This window comes from Urocitellus parryii, chromosome 5 (genome assembly GCF_045843805.1).
Source record: "Urocitellus parryii isolate mUroPar1 chromosome 5, mUroPar1.hap1, whole genome shotgun sequence".
NCBI lineage: Eukaryota > Metazoa > Chordata > Mammalia > Rodentia > Sciuridae > Urocitellus > Urocitellus parryii.
In genome coordinates this window covers 189,881,835-189,900,847 of record NC_135535.1, presented here as the reverse complement: position 1 = coordinate 189,900,847, position 19,013 = coordinate 189,881,835, and the positions used below count along the sequence as shown (strand labels likewise).

The 19,013-nt window shown below is 41.0% G+C and overlaps 1 protein-coding gene across 4 annotated transcripts in view; it reads left to right on the top strand.

Moving 5' to 3' along the window:
• Sorcs1 (sortilin related VPS10 domain containing receptor 1) overlaps window positions 1–19,013 on the top strand; it is a 477,578-nt gene that overhangs the window by 314,281 nt on the left and 144,284 nt on the right. For all 4 annotated transcript variants that reach the window (XM_077798467.1, XM_077798468.1, XM_077798470.1 and 1 more), the window contains exon 5: window positions 5,434–5,507. In XM_077798467.1, the coding sequence (XP_077654593.1) occupies window positions 5,434–5,507 (74 nt within the window). The remainder of the gene's footprint in view (window positions 1–5,433; window positions 5,508–19,013) is intronic.

Below are 19,013 nucleotides of genomic sequence, written 5' to 3'. Positions count from 1 at the left end.
CTGAACAAGTACATACATTACTACACATTGTCTATGATATCCTTGATAAGCTAGGTTTTTCTTAGAGAAGCATCTGTTGGGTTGGTGGGGCAGGTGGTGTCTGGGATTGCCATCATGCTTGTCTCTCTGTACATGGCCCATACCAACTAACCATGATAAACACTCCTCAGCTCATTTTAGGAGCTGTCGATTTAGGTTTTCCCTTACCAAGAGTTCTGGTTCTCAGTTGTGCTGTAGAACTAGAATATCAGAACATACTTTGGAAGACTTTGTGTTTCTCTGGACTGATTCTCTTTCTGTCTATTGAGTCAGAAGGAAAAAAAAAAAAAGAACTGGGTATTTTCAATGCCTCAGGCCTGGCATTAGGAATTTATTTGAAGTCCTTAAGGTACTATCTCTTTCTTGCTAAAAAGAATGCAGGAACAGCAGAGAGGACCCGAGAACCATGAGGTAGATGAGTGCTTTGTTCTGAGGCCATCCCTGGGGCAGAATTAAGATGAGGCAAATAAATAGAACTGGCAGGGTTTTCTGTCAGCCTTTTTGAGAAATGCAATTCGGAGCCCCCCTGCCTACCAAATGTTAAGGGCAGAGAAGGAAAGAGGAGTGAGCAGGCAACCTCAAAAAGAGCCAACAGCAGAAAGGGTTCCACCAAAGGAAGTCTCTCCATGAGTTGTGTGGCAGATTCCCAGGAAACTGCCCCCTGACTAGGTAAGTTACCCCAGGAAGCTTTGTGGTGAACAGCATCCCGTTCTGTCAACCAGAGACTTCAAACATATTATCAGGACTCTTAGCTTCAGTGCAATTTGCCTTGGACCGATTCCTATGGAATTGGTGTCTTTGCAACAATTTTGTAGCTGCAAAAGAAAATTTATATTATATATCAATCTGAAAAGAGAAGATAACCCTGATTCAATTTAGGAGTGTTGAAAAGACCTTCCAGGGACAGTGACAATTACAAACATTTGCATCAATACAGTATGTTGAATTTCCTTTCTACAGTATGTTGAAAAAGATGCCATTCTTCTAGGGTTTTAACCAATATCTGAATAATAAGATTAGGGGGAACTTAGAGGAAACTACTTTAATACCCCCTTCTCTCACCCCATATTAATCTGCTATAGCTAAAGATACTACATCTCATTCATTCTCGCATTCAAGCTCTTTAGTCCCCTTTCGAAACTCAGCTCTTATTTATCTCTTGACTGTGCCTAGCATCCAAATTGTAGCTTCACCGGCCACCTGAAGAGGGCGCCACAGATGCCTGAGAGTTGGTTATAAACTCACATCAAAACTAACCCTTGAAGTTGCATCCTTTACAATTAAGTCTATTTTTATCTGCACTCTTCTTATAGCACACAAAGGCAGATGGTGAGAAAACAAGTCAACGTGAGATTTTTTTTTTTTTTTTTAAACCTCAGGAGAGAAATGTGATAGAAAGGAGAAGTGTTGACAGCCCCACACCAGCACAATGACAGTGTGGAGGTTTAGGCCCTGGGACTGCTAATAGGTCTTGAACGTGGATGAATATTGGGTTTTTGTTCATTAAGTTATATTTACAAAGGCAGGGAAGTGGTCTCAGATATCATAGAATGATTTTAGACAAGGATTTTCTGCCTTTTATTCTTAGTTAACCAGAATCCTTTCCTATTCCCCTTTCAAAATTTCTGCTGCTTCTATTCTTTTCCCATAGTTTGTACCAGCGTTTGCAGAATCGGAACAAATACCTTCTGCGAATGGCATTTTGGGATGCATGACAAAGCATTAGTAGATGCACATTACCCTCTTAAAACTTGCTCAAGTTTTCTTTCTTTCTCTTCCTAATCTCTCTCTCTGTTTCTCTTGGCAATGCTGGAGAAAGCTGCTGCTGCTTTCTCTGATGTGACAGATAGTAATGATAGTTCTCCATTCTGTCTTCTGACAGTCAAAAGAAACCTTGGAGCTAGACACAGACAGGGAGGGAAATAAATCTTATTTAGGTGCTGCCAACACTATGAATTTTATTAAAGGACATTGACTTGTTCTACACGAAAAGCCTTCCACTGGCAGCTGAGATGGAATCAGTGGGGAAAGTGCTTTCATACCTTTCCCTTCTTTGCGGAGGAGAACTTTGCTGTCAGACTCTGTAGGTTTAATTAACACATTAACTTGAATGGCTGAGAGTTGGTTTTAGTATAACACCAGGCTGGACAATTAATTTCTTAGGGAGAAAATGTTTGAAGTCGTAGGTGGGGTACACAGAGCCATGTTGTCTTAGGGTGAATGTGCAAATCTTTAGGAGTTTCAAATGCACTGATATTTATAGACTTAATTTTAAGATATTAGACTACAGCCACGTATCCTTGGAAGCAAAGCGTATTCCTCTAATTCTATTATCCATCTGCTGAAAAACCTGAGTTCCTTACTATGTAGATTTATGACAGGGGGCTTAACTTGGTGCAGAACCAACCCCCTCCCCATTATCTACTGTGCTCTAGGCATCTATACATACAGAAGAATGGGATTCATGACATCTAAAACATTGCAATCATTTAAAAAGCAGGAGTATTCTCAGATATTTTAGCATGATTTTATATAGGAAGAAGTTCCTACCTTACATTGTTAGAAGGCTCTCTTTAAAGACGACTAAAAACTAAATATAAATATGGGATCTGTAGTTCACTAGTATCTGTTGTTGAATCACAGGTCTTTGGAGATGAGGCCAGTCGGAATCTTCATGGGTAGGTGAAGGTTTATAAAGAAGGCAGCCTTTGATGTGGCCTGAAAGAAAACCTGGCATCAAGGCAGACAAGGCTTGAAGGAACCTGTGGCAGGGTGGTCTGCCTGGGTAAAGGCAGAGGAGGGGAATGTGCCTAGGTGGGAGTGGGAGGATGAGAAAGCCCACCCACTAAGACCAAAGGGTACCTTTCCAGAGGGAGAATTGGAATGGATGTCACTAAGCTGAATGAGAGAGGGTTGGTTTATTGAATTGTTTTGGATACCCACTGCTCCAGGGACCTCTAGATGCTCACAAATAACAAAGCAGCCTTTTGAAGATAGGAACAAATATCATGGGACCTACCTGACTGGTCCACAGGCTCTGAATCCAAGCCTAGGTGATAAATTTACAAAGACAGGGAAAAAATAAAAAACACAGATGCTGGCACCCAACGATCCTTCACAGAGATGAATTATCTGTGGGAACAGGGATGGCAATTCCTGGGGGTAACCATATGAGCCCTTAGAGTTTATATATGATTCTTACAGGATCTACGTGAGTCTAGGCTTCATACACAAAATTATTAATTTGAACTATCTTGACTCTGTTATGTTTGTATTGAATTGTGCGTGTAAACATAGATATTTACAAGGTTTTGCATATAGACATAGGCATACTACAGTGGTGTGAACTCTTTTCACCCTAATCTCATATGAAGAAGGGTAGGGTCTAGGTTTAAAAAAAAAAAAATAGAGCAGGTAAAAGGGAAATTTGGAGCTGGAGTGTGAAGCTGTCTCGTTGGTCTCGCTGGTTCCATGTCCTGAGCTGCTTTCCTCAGCCATACGCTTCCACCATGATGTTCTGCCTTGCCTCCCGCCCAGAGCAATGTAACCGGCCATCTGTGAACTGAGACCTCTGAAACCATGAGCCCCCAAATAAACTTTTCCTCCTCTAAAATGTTTCTTGTGAGGTCTTTTGGTCATAGCAGCAAAAATGCTGACTAAAACAAGGGGATGCTTCCAATGACCTAAGCAACTTCCAGGAGGCCTCACGGCTCATAGGTTCCAGTGCTTCTCAGTGGGGTCCCTCTGGGATCAATCCTTTGACACATGGGATTTGGGGAAACAATTCAAGATCCAAAATCTAATGATGAGCAAAGAAAAAATAATACAATGTACATTGAAATAAAAAGCCACAGATTCTCCTTGCCTGGATGCTCCAACACTCTCCAGCTGTATCTGATGGAACTGCTCATCTTAGTAGCATCCTCTGTGGAGTCAGGCTGTGTTCTGATCAAATGGACACAATGTCATAGCAGGTTCCTTAAAGGGTCAGTAAATATTCTCTTGAGATGCATTGTTCCTCTGTCACGCCTGGTGCATCTACAGCCGTGGTGAGTCACTTGGTGAGTCATTTGACCCTCCCCTGAGTGTCGTGGCTGGGCAGAGATGAGCAAGCTGGGCGGTCACGGTGCTCAGTGTAGTGTGACTCACCAGTCATTCTGTGGGAGCCGGCAGATACCGTGGTGGAATACTGAGGGGCAGGTGCATTACAGACCAGGAACACAGCAGAAAAGAGATGCTCTGAATGACCTTTTCCAAATCAGTAACAAAGTGCCCATGGGAACTGGGGTACAAAGAGCAACGGGATGCCATCAGAGGATGCTTTTCAGGGCAGAAAAAAATCACAGTATGACATAAAGACTACCAGAGCAGGAATGTCAAGGAGCAATGAGGAATAAGCCATAAAAAAAGGAAAAAAGACATTCTGAGAGATGAACTATATGAGGGCCAATCCCCATCCCGTGAGTAGGGACTCTGTGCAGTTGCCCTGGGTGAGTACTAAAGCAGTGTAGCGAGTGGATTTTAAATCTCACCAGCTGTGGAGCCATCTGTAAAACAGAATAATTTCATTTATCAGAGCGATGCATTAACACATAATGCATGCAAAGCACTTGGTTCTGGTAAGAGCTTAGTCAATGTGGAGTGCTGTTTTATAACCTGAGGTTCCTTTGGTGACTCATAAAGACCAGCATTGGCTCCTCCTTCTGCAGGATCAAGTCTGGTCTCCCTAATGTGACGTTCAGAGCTTCTTCCACGTTGCCCTCAGCATGCTCATCTGCACTCATTTACGTAAACCAGGCTTGTTCATCCAGGGTCCCTGCCCACCTCACCACTTTGACCCATGCCGCTCCCCTGTGAGTAATGCTGTTTTTGTTAGTTTGAATCCTGCCATTCACTCATGTCCCAACTAGTTCTCCACTATGAAGCATCCCTTGCTGACTCTTGGCCCTTCCTTTATCCTGGGGGACGATCTGTGCCTTTCTATCATTTTAGTCAGGTACAGGTTACACTGAGCTAAGTCGACATATTGCACCCTCCAGTCTCCACAGTGTTGTGGATGCCAAGTCAAGTGGACCCCAGACTTTATCTCCAGGCAGAACATGGTATGGATTCCAATCCTTTCTGGCATGTGATTTCTAACAAGTCAACTAACCCTTCTGAGCCCCGATTTTCTCAACTCTAAAAGGTATTTGTTAATATCTATTTTGAAGAATTTATGTGAAGAATAGAGATGAGTTATTGGAACACTTGGTTGGCATGTAGCAGGTGCTCAATGAACGGCAGGTATTATTATTAATGATTTAAAAGTGAAGACTGATGCTTGTGCATTTGGTGTACCCTAGGGCTCATGATCTCTCTCTCTTTCTCTCTCTCTCTCTCTCTTTTTTTTTACAGTTATACAGCTCTGCCGAGTTTGGGAGAAGATGGCAGCTTATCCAAGAAGGGGTGGTACCAAATCGGTTCTACTGGTAAGTCTCACCTTACCCTCTGGCACATTAAGACACTGTGTAGTAAATGAGCATTGGAATTCCCGCCTTCTGAGAGCGGGTGTGACACTGGGGCAGTCAACATTGTTGGGGAATGTTAAAAGTTGTGTCACAAATTTCTTCATAAGCCCAAAATGGATTATTGAAATTAGAAAGCTGTGGGGACTTTGTATATGATGCTGTGTTATGTTTTGATGAGTCTATGAGAAAGACATTTTGAAAGAAATAGTGATTTTTATTACTAAAAAGCATTTTATACATATAATGGCATATTCCAATAAGTAGGTCTTACTTAGTGTGAATGTAGATCTTTTCATTCCTCATTTCAGGTCCTTTGGAACTTCCTGCAGTCTGGGACACAGTCAGTCATCCTAGTTTCTTGTTTAGCCTTCCAGAAATAGTCTTTGAATTACCAAGCATGTATACTTAAATGGTCTTACTTTGCTCAGGCTGCTGTAACAAAATGCCACAGACTGGAGATTTAAACAGAGTCCTGGAGCCCAGAAAGCTCAAGATCAAGGTGCCTGCAGGTTTGGTTCCTGGCAAGGTCCTCCTCCTGGTTCCCAAATGGCTACCTTTGGCTGTGTCCTCACATGGTGGAATGCAGGAGAGCTCTTCTCCCTCTTGTTGTTCACCTGTGGCACTAATTTCATCATTTAGACCTCACTTACATGACTTTACCTAATTCTAATGATCATCAAATGCACCACATCCAAGTATTATTACAACAATAGGAATAAAGGCTTTAGCATGTGAATTTGGGATGATGCAAATATTCAGCCCATAACCTACACAAATACAGGTATTTGCATTCACATAAATGCTGCTTATTCACAATGATCTATCTGTGCCTCACTTGTTAGAGTATATTGTTATCTATATGTGTTTAAAATAGTTACATATCGTTTTATTTTAAAAATATATATGGGAGATGAATCATAACACTATTGAAAAAATATACATACTTGGGCACAGTAGAACATACCTGCAATCCCAGTGATTTGGGAAGCTGAAGCAGGAGGATTGCAAGTTTGAGTCCAGCTGGACAATTTAGTGAGACTGTCTCAAAATATGAGGTAAGAAAGGGCTGGAGATGTAGCTCAGTGGTAGAGCACCACTAGGTTCAAACCTCACACCATGAAAAATAAAGAAAATAAGCTACATATGTTGGTGGGAAGTATATATGGAAAACAAGAGATACGGGAGCAGGGAGGAGAGACAGGGAAAGAACAGCATGAGAAATAAAGAAAGCAAAGAAAACAGTGTTCTTTTTGCTTGTTTTTAAACCTTCCTTAGTTAAATTAGCAGTGACCTCTGTGGGAACCGGTGGCTGAACTTGAACTTGAAAAGAAGGGAAATAACATAAGTTAATATTGGCTTTTGTGTTTCCGAGGGCCTGGATCCTAGCAAAGTAAAAGCAAAGTTTGGAACATTTTATTGTAATTCTAGTATTAACTTATCAATATCTTTCAAATTTACATTCACACTTTTGCCAAAATACATGCTTCACTGGGCCCCAGCTCAGCTAATCTGACTATGGAAAAATCATCTGCCGTGTTTCCAGGCCTTTGCTGGTGTAAACAGCGCTACAAGTGACCTGCTCAGACCAGTGTAATATCCCCTGGCCTCCTGCTCACATTGTCCAGAATCATCTGACCTTTAAGGAGATTGAGCTCCCTGCAACCAGGGCATGGAAGGACCTCCCTGCCCTCTCCTGGGGCCACGCTGCCTCCAAGGACAAAACATGCAGATGGCCTCGCCAAGGCACAGAACAGCTCCCACCTCCACGCCAGCTCCCCTCCTTCTAGAGGAACTTCTAAGAGGAATGCATTTTTATCTTTCTCATTTCCAAACACTGCCCTAACATTCCTGTGGGAGTTGAAAGCCAGAGAACTGCATTAGAGAAATCTCTTAAAAAGCAAATGAAACTGCCCAGAAAAGTGAAAGACAAGCCGTTTGCAAATAAACTGCCTCAGAGATCACACAGAGGGACTTCTGTATGGACTGAGACCATTTCCTCCTCCCCTGTGACTGCAGTCAGCCTTTGAGCTTCTGTGACCAAAAGACCTGACAAGAACAATTAGAGGAGGACAGGTTTATTGGGGGGTTCACTGTTTCAGAGGTCTCTCTCCCTTGATGGCCCCACTCCATTCTTTGGGGCCCAAGGTGAGGCAGAACATCATGGTGGAAGAGCATGGTGGAGGAACATGGCTCAGGACATAGCACCAGAAAGCAGAGAGACCCAGACTCCCCTCACCATAGACAGAATATATACCTCAAAGCATTGTACCTAGGACCTTCCTCCTCCAGCCCACTCTACCTGCCTGGAGTTACTATTTAGTTAATCCCTGTCAGAAAATTAATGTACTGATTAGGTTAAATCTCTCATAACCCAGTCATCTTAAGGGAATATTACTCAGCCATAAAGAAGAATGATTTTAAACTATCATGTTAAATAAGACAATCCCCCAAAACCAAAGGTCAAATGTTTTCACTAATATGTGGAAGCTAACTCACCTCTAAACTTTGTTGCATTGTCTCACACATGAATTTTTGGTTTGGGGGCACACTTCACATTTAAACCATAAAACACCTCTCAAAATGAGATTTTTCTACCCAAAGAAACCTTTGCTGCAAAGAAGCTACTCACCTCTTTCCTGCTGCTCCTCTTGATAAGGGAGACCTGAGACCTGACCCCTCCCAGGACCAGAAATTCAGCTGTGCTGCTTCCACAGGTTCCTCCTCTGGTTAGCATCCCACCCTCTCTTATTCAGGACACCATTTGATCTCGGTGAAATTTTGCCTAAAACTTAAAATGTCAGTTTTTTTTTTTTAACATTCTCTTCCTTTTCTTGGTGTTTAATCTACAGAAAAAGGTCTCAGAAAATAAATAAATGAAAGAATGAAATAAATGAATGGGCTCTTCCCAGTTCCTCCTAGATATGGACTTAATGCTTTGCCAATGGGAGAGTTACGAGGGACCAATTGTTACTCAAGTCAGGCTTCTAAGGGACTAAAATGTGTATGTGGTACCCAGCACTAAAGGGAAGATGGTACCCATTCAGAGGACTGGACAGGGTTTGTTCCTGCTAGTAGAAACAAACAAACAAAAATTGAGTACTGTGACAGACAAGGAAAAGGAGTTGGGATGAGAATATTGCCCCTGTATGTGACATATGATGCACAATGTTTTATAGCTCACTGGAAGTCTTAGCTGCTCATAGCATTACTATAAGATGAATAGACCATGTCCTTTCCTATCTATTCCTTAAAAAGAGAGGTCTTCTATTTGGAAGCTTTATTAGCAAAGCCGTGGTAACCAAATGTCAAAAATTATTATCTTTATAAAAGCATTTCCCATTATTGTGTATGAATCCTAATTAATATGTCTGCTAAGTAAAGTAAATGAAACTTCCTTCTCTTTTCCTTTGGGAGCAAAAAGACACATCTTTTCCATTCAAGCCCTAGCAGTGTGATAAGCACTATTCAAACTTAAGCTATTTAATCCTCATAACAGCTTTCTGAAGGAAGCCGTTCATTATCATCAGCAGATGGGAAATCTATGGCACAGAAAGATTAAGTAATTTGGCCAAGGTCACACAGCTAGAAAGAGCAAAAGCCAGGATTTAAATGTGAGCTGTTTGTCTCCAAAGACCATGCTCTCCTAAATCAGCGGACACTATTGCCTCTGCCTATTGGCCTTCTTTTCTGGGTTGGAGCAGTGAGCCCTGGACGTCTAGTCCACTTGGGCAGATGAGTGGCAGATACTCAAAGCTCCCTTGGCCATAGTTCTGCCTGTATATTTCTCCAACTGGACTTGGCAAAGGACCCCTCAAGTTCTTTAAGCTTGGGTGTATTTTTCAGAGAAGGGATGAGATCTTGTAAATTGTACAGTGCCATGGCTGTTGATGGAAGTCTCTTGGTCTCTGCCCACATGGCCTGTGTTCTGACTCTGAGCTACTTCCTGATGCCAGCAGAAAAGTTGTCCTTCAGAGAAATACCTATTAGACCCATTCCTGGAACCCAGTTGCTTCAAAGTACATAGAAACTAAAAGACTGTTTAGGATTATTCGACAAGTTTAATTAAAAGAAACTTGCTTTAATCATTTCTGCTTGGAGCTTGGCTCTGGAAGTATAGACAGGCTTGAGAGGGATTTCTCTGTGCTACACTGAATCATTAAGTAATCATGAGTAATAGCATCACACTTGCCATAGAGGAAAAATGAAGATGAGATCTTATCTTTTCCAAATCACCTAATGCATTTCAGAATTATCTTTATTTGGGGATGACAATAGCCATGCCACCCCTGAAATGACAATTGTCAAATAATTATGAGATAAAACAGCTCATTCTTATCTTATTACAGCAATTGCTGTCATAACTACCATAAATATGAACTCTCTTCCAAGGAGTTCAGACTGCTTCCAGGACTGACACAGGACATCATAGAAAATGCATTTTGGCACAGAAGTTCCATTAATGGAATAGATGTCCTTTTTATTTACCTGACAGCGTAGTGGTCTTCTCTTTCCCATGTGAGAAGTCCATTGAACTCGGAGATGGCGCAGCCTGGAGAATAAGGCCTCAGGGACACTGAAGTCTGAGTTCCAGCTCTGCCATTTGCTAAGTAGGGGGTTAGGAGAAGTTAAGTCACTTCTGTGGCCTCAGTTTTCTCCTGCGTAGGATTATTAATACCTCCTTCATTAAATGAGATGCTTCATGTGGGGTACCTAAGACTTGTTTGTGCAAGTGCTCCATGACTGTCAGTAATAACGTTGTTAAGAATGATGGATTTTATCTATCAGTTCTTTTCCCTCACCTTGTGTCCATTCTCATGTTGGCCTTCCCCATCTTGTGGAAATGGTGGACACGGCCATCTTTAGACTAACAACCTAGCAGTTTAGGAGAGCCCTCACCCACCCTGCCTCACAATTCCTTTCTCTCCAGGAATTGAATCTGAGTGTCCTGGCCTGGGTCAAGAACACGTTACCCACGGAGGCCAGACACAGATCTACCCTGGAGACTGAAGTAGGGGTGGGGTTGAACCCAGTCTCACTGCATGACTTAAGATGGGGGAACGATATGACTTCTAAAGAAGAAAAGGAAAACGTTTTTTAAAAGACTGTTATTTTAAGAAGGGAGCATAGATTCTCAAAGGGAGAAGAATGCAGATGGGAGATCTGAGATAAGGCTCCATCAGGGGTTTGTATTTTGAGTAACTCTAATGGTCTAGGTGCACATCAATTCTTGGAATTGGTCTTCATATCTTCATAGCACCATTGTGAAATAGTGGTTATGATCCCCATTTTGACAAATCAGAAAAGTGATATAGTTTATTGAACACAGCGTGCATCATATGTAAGAGCCAGATTTTCAAGTATAGTCTCTGTTGCTTGCTGGTAGTTGTTTGGATCAACCCAAAATTCAAGATTTCTTTCCCATTTGCATCCCCCCATTAAAAAAAAAATGGGTAGAGAAAAGGCCCCATTTAAATTCTAAAAATGACATATTCTTTAGTTTAATAGTTCTCTATGTAAAAGTCGAGGTGTTGCTTTTGACATTGAAGAACATGGAATTGAAGGGTCAGTGGTACCCAGATGTCTCAAATAAGTGAAGCTTGTGCCAAGAGCCAAATTCACTATAAGAGGTTGAAGAATGTGATTTGTTGGCTTCTGAGTTTAGGATAAAGCAATAAACTAGTTCTCATTATAAGCCACTCAGGTATCTAGTAAGTATGCAAAGATAAGGGAATCTTTTAACTGAGTGACTGTTAATAATAATTAAGGTTTATATTATTGATATGCTGGCATGCTATACATGAAGCTGACTGGTATCAAGGACAGATGAATGGTGATTCCATATTTACTGCGACTAAATTATGTATAGAAAATTAAGAATTTGCTCAATAATGAACCTTTGTTATTTTGGAAAGCGAGCCCTGTTTCAATGGTATTTTCCAGGGGTCATTTGACAGCTGTATTATATATCAGAGAGATAAAGTAATGCTTTAAACCCTGTATTCAATGTGTTTGAGCATGTACGATGTCCTCATTGTTTCCCATAGTTCAAGGTCAGCTTCCCATAGTTCAAGATTGCTCATTTCATATCTTTGCAAGTCCCATTTATTGAGCACTTCTGGTGGGTCAAGCCTGGAGCCAAGTGTTTTGCTTATATTATTAAATGAGTCCTCAAAATCAGTGATGGGAAATCATTTCTTGATCAAGACTCCTCTCAAGACGTGATAAAAAAATGCAATCTGTCTTAAGAAAAAAAATTCAACACTATTGGCTCATTGGTCTGAAATATCAGAAGGTCTAACTTTATCAAGACTGCACTAGATCCAGAGGCTTATGAAATGGCTCAGATCCTGATCTCTCCCTGTCACTCAGCTCCACTCTCCTCTGTATGAGCTTAACTCTCAGGCGGACTCTGTCTTTGTAGTGGCCTCTGGCAGCTTATATCTTCTCAGGAAAAGAAAATACCTTCTTAGTACTTGTTTCAGAAAAACTCCTGGAATTAAATCTTATGGGCCCGATTAGGTAACAGGCTCGTAGACATACCTGGGGGTAGAATCAGTCTTAATAAGCCACATGGACAGTGAGTCAGGAATGGTAAATCCCCAGGAAAGACTGAGCTGCTTCTACCCAAGAAAAGGGAGAGAATAATGGGAAGGTACCAACAAGAGTTCATATTATCTGTAGATATTTTAATACTAAGTGCAGATCAGAAATAAGTAGGAGGTAAGTAGGTAAGTTCAGTCCCATTAAGGTTAAATATTTTGCAAAATGTCACTTATTATTAGAAATGGTGATAGAATTTAAACCTAGGCTATGTCTAAGGAGCCTGTGCTCCTCATGCCCATCATAGATTTCCATTTCATGACCCCCAACACACCAATAGCCCATACAGCTCATCTCCAGTTCTCTTCTTACTTCAAACTCTTACATAGGAAGATATTTTGCATACCTGGCCTATTGTGCCTGTCCAGGACTCTTTCCTGTAGCCTCAGATATCAGGTTTGCAAAAATATATTGTAGTCACACATCTATCTATGGAATATAAAATAGTTTCTCTTTCTGATTCTGACTTGTATTACTGCTATTCATTCTTAAAATCTTGTTGAATATTGCTACTGAGTCCATTCCAGTCCCCTGCCCCATCTCACTTGTTGATTTCACGATTAGTTTGACACACATACACACACACACACACACACACACACACACATACAAACACACAGTCATCATGCCCCTCCTTTTTCACTGAAATATACTGGCTATTCCACATGGAAGTACTAACACTTCTAAGCCACCCACATGTCATGTCTTCTAAAATCTCAAAGGGATTTAGAGGACATGGCATGAGATGACTATAGCCCTTCTCCCTTTCCTCAGATGGATTTAGTGTATTCAATAACAAGAAACTGAGCTTTGCATTTTCCCCCACATCCTACACACTGGAATTGGAATGGAGTCTAATGATGTCCCAAAGAGGAAGGAAGGAAGGAATCCAGCAAGCAAGAAAGAAAAGGCAGGCAGGAAGTCCCTATCAAACAGCCAGATATGTTGGTAGCATATTAGGAAGGGAGGGGGCTGGGGTTTTTTGCTTATTTGTTTGTTTACTTGGTTGGTCTCTTTCTTTCTTTCTTTCTTTCTTTCTTTCTTTCTTTCTTTCTTTCTTTCTTTCTCTCTTTCTCTCTTTCTCTCTTTCTCTCTTTCTCTCTTTCTTTCTTCTCTGCTTCATCCTTTCCCCAAAGCTATGAAGCAGGTCTTTGCAAAGCATTCCTAAGTGAATCCATCACTCACTTTCAATCTTATGTCCAGGTGGCAGTGGAGTTTTGTCACCACTCAGCTAGCTGGCTTGCTTTCTCTCTCTCTCTCCTTCATGGGCCTCTGTATTCCGATATTCCCTGCATCCCAGCCTTTACATTTCAGATCCTTACCTCCTCTTGAACCTTTGGGTTTCCAAGTCCCACAGGTTCTACTTCTTGATGTCATGTTTGCCACTTCCTCTTCCTCCTCACCCCCACTTCCCACTGGAAAGAGTGAAAGGCCTTTCCATCCTTCTCCCCCTGTCCAGAATTTGCCTCATTCCTCATTCTAACAATGCAAACCTGGAAAGAGGAAGAACCTAACTCAGTTCTTGCACACCTGAGCTTGCATGTTCTCTTTGAGACCTGCTGCTCGCTTCAATTGCATCTGCAAAGTTCTAAATGCCAGGAGAGTAAGTCTATGTAATAATAAGTCTATGGACCAGTCTCTGTTTCTTAAATCTTTGGTTTTATGTAGGCTCCCACCTAGTTATAAACTGTTCTAATCCATGTTAACAGTGGTTAATTTTTACACCTATTGTGCCTCCGGACAGTGTTAGTCTTTGTGTATAACGATGGTGTGTGAAGCTCCTTCTCATCACGGGGGGCCTTATTAGCCTTATATGAAGGCCTGACTCTAAGATGGAGCTTTTTTGTTTTATCCTAATTTTTTGGGCAAGAAGAATCTCTTTCTCCTGTGAATTTAATCATGACTCTTGTTACAAATGAAATGTCACGTGTCATCACATGCCCTGCATTACAGGTCTATATATGTGATTGGTAGGAAGACCACATGTTTAGAGTAGATTCAAATTTCAGCCTAATTTCTAACTGGGTGATCCTAAGAAAATATTTCACCTAACTGAGCTTCAATTTCCTTCTACAAAGTCTTAGAACAGTATCATTGTCATTAAGTAACTTAGCATTCAATATGTTCTCCAAATACTTCATTTTTATTTTTTTCCTTTCCCTTTCCTGCTAAAAGATAAGTTCCTTAAAAGGGCCGACACTCTGCATTTTGAATGTTTCTGTCCATTCTATACATTACACTAACTAGAGCAGCAGAAACGTGTGCATACACATACACACAGGTTACAATGAGTTTTCATATATGCATATGTATGCACATACATAAACCCAGGAATACATGCAAATAGAAACCCATCTTGAATAGATTTCTTTTGTTAAATTAGGCAGCCATAATTATTGACTGTTATGCTCCAATTCAGGACCCCCAAAGACCACCAGAGACCCAAGATCGATGTAAGCAGCAAAGAGGTGTTTATTGCGAGCTAGCTCGGTCCTCCGAGTGCACACACAGCAACTGGTGACGCTGAGAGGCCCCCAGCCCAGGATTTGCAGCATTTTTATACATTTTTTGAAGAGGGCAGGGACTTCACATACATCATAGCAAATCATCACACACCGAGGGAAAATCAAATAACAACTCTAAAACATGATTAGCACATTCACTGGCGGGAACAAGTTGGGTAGGGGTGATTGGTCAGAACAAAAGGGGTATTGGTTTGAACTGATTGGTTTGAGCCAAGAGGGGTGTACATGCTGAACTTCATGGTTTCCCAACACCATAAACTACTGGGAGGGTCATCTGGCATCCCAGGTATTTCCCTGTCTCATGCTGATTGGTGGCTACTAGGGGGTTGCTATGGATCTCCACCTAGCCTGACTGAGTCAGGGACACCTGGGGCAGCAGATCTCTCCTGTTATTTGTAGATAAACAACTTAGCAGGGTGGAAATGTGCTTAGGAGTGCTCTGTGGGTTTTTCCAAGGACAAAGGTCATGTTCCTTTCTTGGACAGGCTTTGCTCTGAGATAGAGGCTGGTTTTTCATTGACCTCTGTCTTTTCTTCTTTCATGAAAGGAGTATGAAAGTATACTTTTATCAAAGTATAAATTGAAGGAAGGAGAATTCTTAAGTGGTAGAAGGCACACTTTTCTATGCACTGGGCTATTTATGAACTCAACAGGCTGTCTGTCTTAAAGAGTATGCATGTCAGAAGAGGAATTCAATCAAAGACAGAATGACTGTGTCCTAGACTGCTCTCAGAGGGAGTCAGCCTTAGCCTGCTAATATTGACAGATCCTTTGCAGGTTTCAGAATATGGGATTCTGGAGAAGAAAAATTCAGAACCTCTTTTTTTTTTTGGACTGTGGACCGTCCTTTTTCTACTCTTCCCTCATTTCCCCGAGGGTCTCTTTTAGGTGGGAGTCCCTGCCCTCTGAGCTAGACCCTACAGATGTGTGCCTCTGAGCCCTGCTCAGCCTTCATTTTTAAGGGCTTCTGTTTTTTACCATGCCTTTGTTTATGAGGTTTGCTTAAGGAACAGGAAGCAGTGGCAGAAAACCTTCTGGGGACCACACCCCCAGGGCAGTGCTGGGGGAGGGGCATTCCTAGTCTGCACCAGGAGTGCCAGGTAAGAGCATTTTCATTATCCTTGAAAGCCTGGTAGTGATCTCTACAGGAGTGCTGTTTCCCAACCCTCTTGCACCTGCTTCCACTTCTAAATCTTTTCCTATGATTAGCAAGTTTCCCTACAAATTAAGCTAAATGTCCCCTGCTGAGATGTTGAATGCATCTCTTGTCCTGCATCCTTCATTCACTAAAGGCAGCCATTGATTCCTGTCTCCCTTATCTTGATGATTTCCTGTCCCCTTGGGCTACAGTTCCTCTATCTTTGAGCAACAGAGATTCAGTCACTTCTCTAGGTTTCCACTAAGATTCCTGTGAGAGCAAAACATTGCTGTGGAAAAGAGTTAAAGTCTGGGTGGTGGAAATCCTCCTAACTAAGGCTTCCTAATTTGTAATTAAAGAAATGGGCTTTGTACTAAGGATCACATGCTTTCTTGATGGTTACTTTTGCTCATCTAACCATGGGCCACCTTTGAATATTACCTTTTAGTCAATAGGATGGCAATTACCAGTGTTGAAGAACAAGAGCCCCAGAGTCAGAATGCCTTTGCTAGAACCTGTTTTTAAAAAAGAGTGTGACATGGAACTATTAACTTCTTTAAGCCTTACAGTCTACATCAGTAAAATGGCCATCACAAAAGAGTATTCTTCTGATATATTTGTTGTTAGAATTAAAATCAGGTAATTCAGGTTAAACACATGTCATATGTGATGAATAAATGGTAACTATTGAAAAGAGAAACAGGGAGGAGTTAAATATTAATGTCTTACTGAAATGTGACAATCTCATGTTGATTCAATATGATAAATTCCATTTTCAAAGGGAATTTTTTATATGTACATACAGTTACTTCTCTGTTGCCCCAGAATCAGGAACAATGCATAGAAATTGAGCTGCCAGATTTTTTTTATAGCTGCTCAGTTTTATGCTACCCAGCTCACTTAATTAACATTAACTGAGTTGTTTTAAAAGCTAAATCCTGGCCATGATGACACAGGAAGTCTAGCCCTTGCCCTCAAGGGGCTTGCAATTGCTTAGATAGAACTGCAGGAGGAGCTCCCACTGAGGAGTAGGCACTACAGCCTAGTGGGTTTGCAGCCAAGCAGGTTTGGAGCCTGAGGTCACCATATTGTCAGTCTGGAAGAAAAGCCAGGTATGGAATTGGGGAGAGAAGAGCAAGGATAAAGTAGAACTTGCCACCCCTCTGCATCTGTCTCTGATCATGTCTAGCCAAACCAGCCTTCATTAGGAAATAACTACTGCTTCTCTTTTACTTATCAAACCCTCCATATACTGTTACTTCCTTATGATTAATTCTAACATGAAAACAAGCAGAGAGACTCTGGGAAATGGCATTCCAACGTAGCCAAATTGATCCAGTGCAAAATCACCACAATAAGCCCCATGAAAAGAGGTCAACTATGCACATCTTTTTAAACCATATATACCATTCAAAAAAAAAAAAAAAACAAAAAACAAAAACAAAATTATGTTGCAATTCATTGATGAGATTTTCCCACTATACATCTTAAAACATGATAAGCATATCCCCCAAAACATGAGAAAATTTCCATGTGTCACAGTGTCTATCTTTGTATATTAACTTCTGTTTGAGTCATATCCCCCTTTCCATATCCTATAACAATAATACTAAAATGTAGGGTTAGCCAATGTTAACATAGCCAAATGTTAAATGTAGGGTTAATAATATAGCTAATCCTTAAACGCTGGGGAATGGGTGAGAGGAAAAAGAGAAAACTTGTGCACATGCACATGCGTGCGCGCACACACACAAAGAAATTAATTAAAGAGCACCTAGAGGAATGCCTGTCACATACCACATATCATCAAATCTAACATTTAATTAAATAAAGATGAAACATTATTTTGTCAGTAAAAGACAAATGCTAATTAAACTAACACAATCATAAGACACCTACTGATATAAAAGATGTTGAAATGAAAAAGAATATTTTGGTATGGATGAAAAAGGCATCCGGGGCTGGGGATGTGTGGCTAAAATGGTAGCGCGCTCGCCTGGCATGCGTGTGGCCTGGGTTCAATCCTCAGTACCACATACAAACAAGGATGTTGTGTCCTCAAAGAACTGAAAAAATAAATATTAAAAAAAAAATTCTCTCTCTCTCTCTGTCTCTCTTAAAAAAAAAAGAAAAAGAAAAAGGCATCCAATAAATGCATGGTTACTGAATGAAAAATGATAAGTGGATGTTGGGGATGAGGTATTCCTAGATATTTTTCCAATCAAAGGTTAGATAGGGTTGTCTTAGTAGGTAAAAAATATGATGCAGAATAGTAAATTCAAGTTAGGAGGGTAGAGAAGACCTCCAAACTGAGGATTTGCCTCATTGGAGTAGGTAGAAAAGAAATGCAGAGTGGAGAGAAGAAATTCCTAAAACAAACAGGATTAGTGAAACCATATAAGTGACTAGTCCTGTGTGTTTATGCATCAGAATATCAGGATTCAAAGAGAACTTAGAAGTCACTCCATCTGACCTCCTATGAGTGTCAGGAATCTCTTTGAAAAAAATGTTAAGAAAAATGGGTGAAAAGAACCTTTTGGAAGAGAATAGAACTTTGTCTATCTGTTCATCAGGATCTATCTTCCTCTAAAGAGAATCTTCAGAGGAAATGTACCTGTTCCAATGTTCTTTATTGTTGGCTCTGGCACTTAAAACATCAACTCCTCTAAACAGAACAATTCCATAATTTAGAGAAAGCTGTCAAGGTTTTCACAGGCATGGCAAGATATGCCCCGGGGTGGGGACAGAACCTGCATTTATGAGATTTATGGTAAAGGGTTTTACATGAGTGCCTGAAGTTTAAGGCAGATAAATCCCAGAAGACAAATACTACCAATAATTGAATTACAAAGCCATTATCGTGTGCTGAACAGAGCAACTTTATGACTCTATTGTGACAAGATGAAACTTGTTAGAATATTTATGTGCTTGAGACAGTTTCTACATCACCATCCAAGAGAACAAAGCAATTCTTCCGTGTACCTCCTATGAACAGTTATCCTTCCTCAGCAATTCAGTGGCCAAAGAAAACAAGAGACCTGAGAGAGAAGAATCTAAAACAGATGTGGCATACAGCCAACATCAGGGTTCAGATCTCACATTTGACCCCATTGCAACAGCTCCTGGTCCTCTTGTCTGCTGAAATGGGGCCCTTCCCATATTAACCAGGAAATCCTCAATATATAAGAACTGTAGCAGCCAACA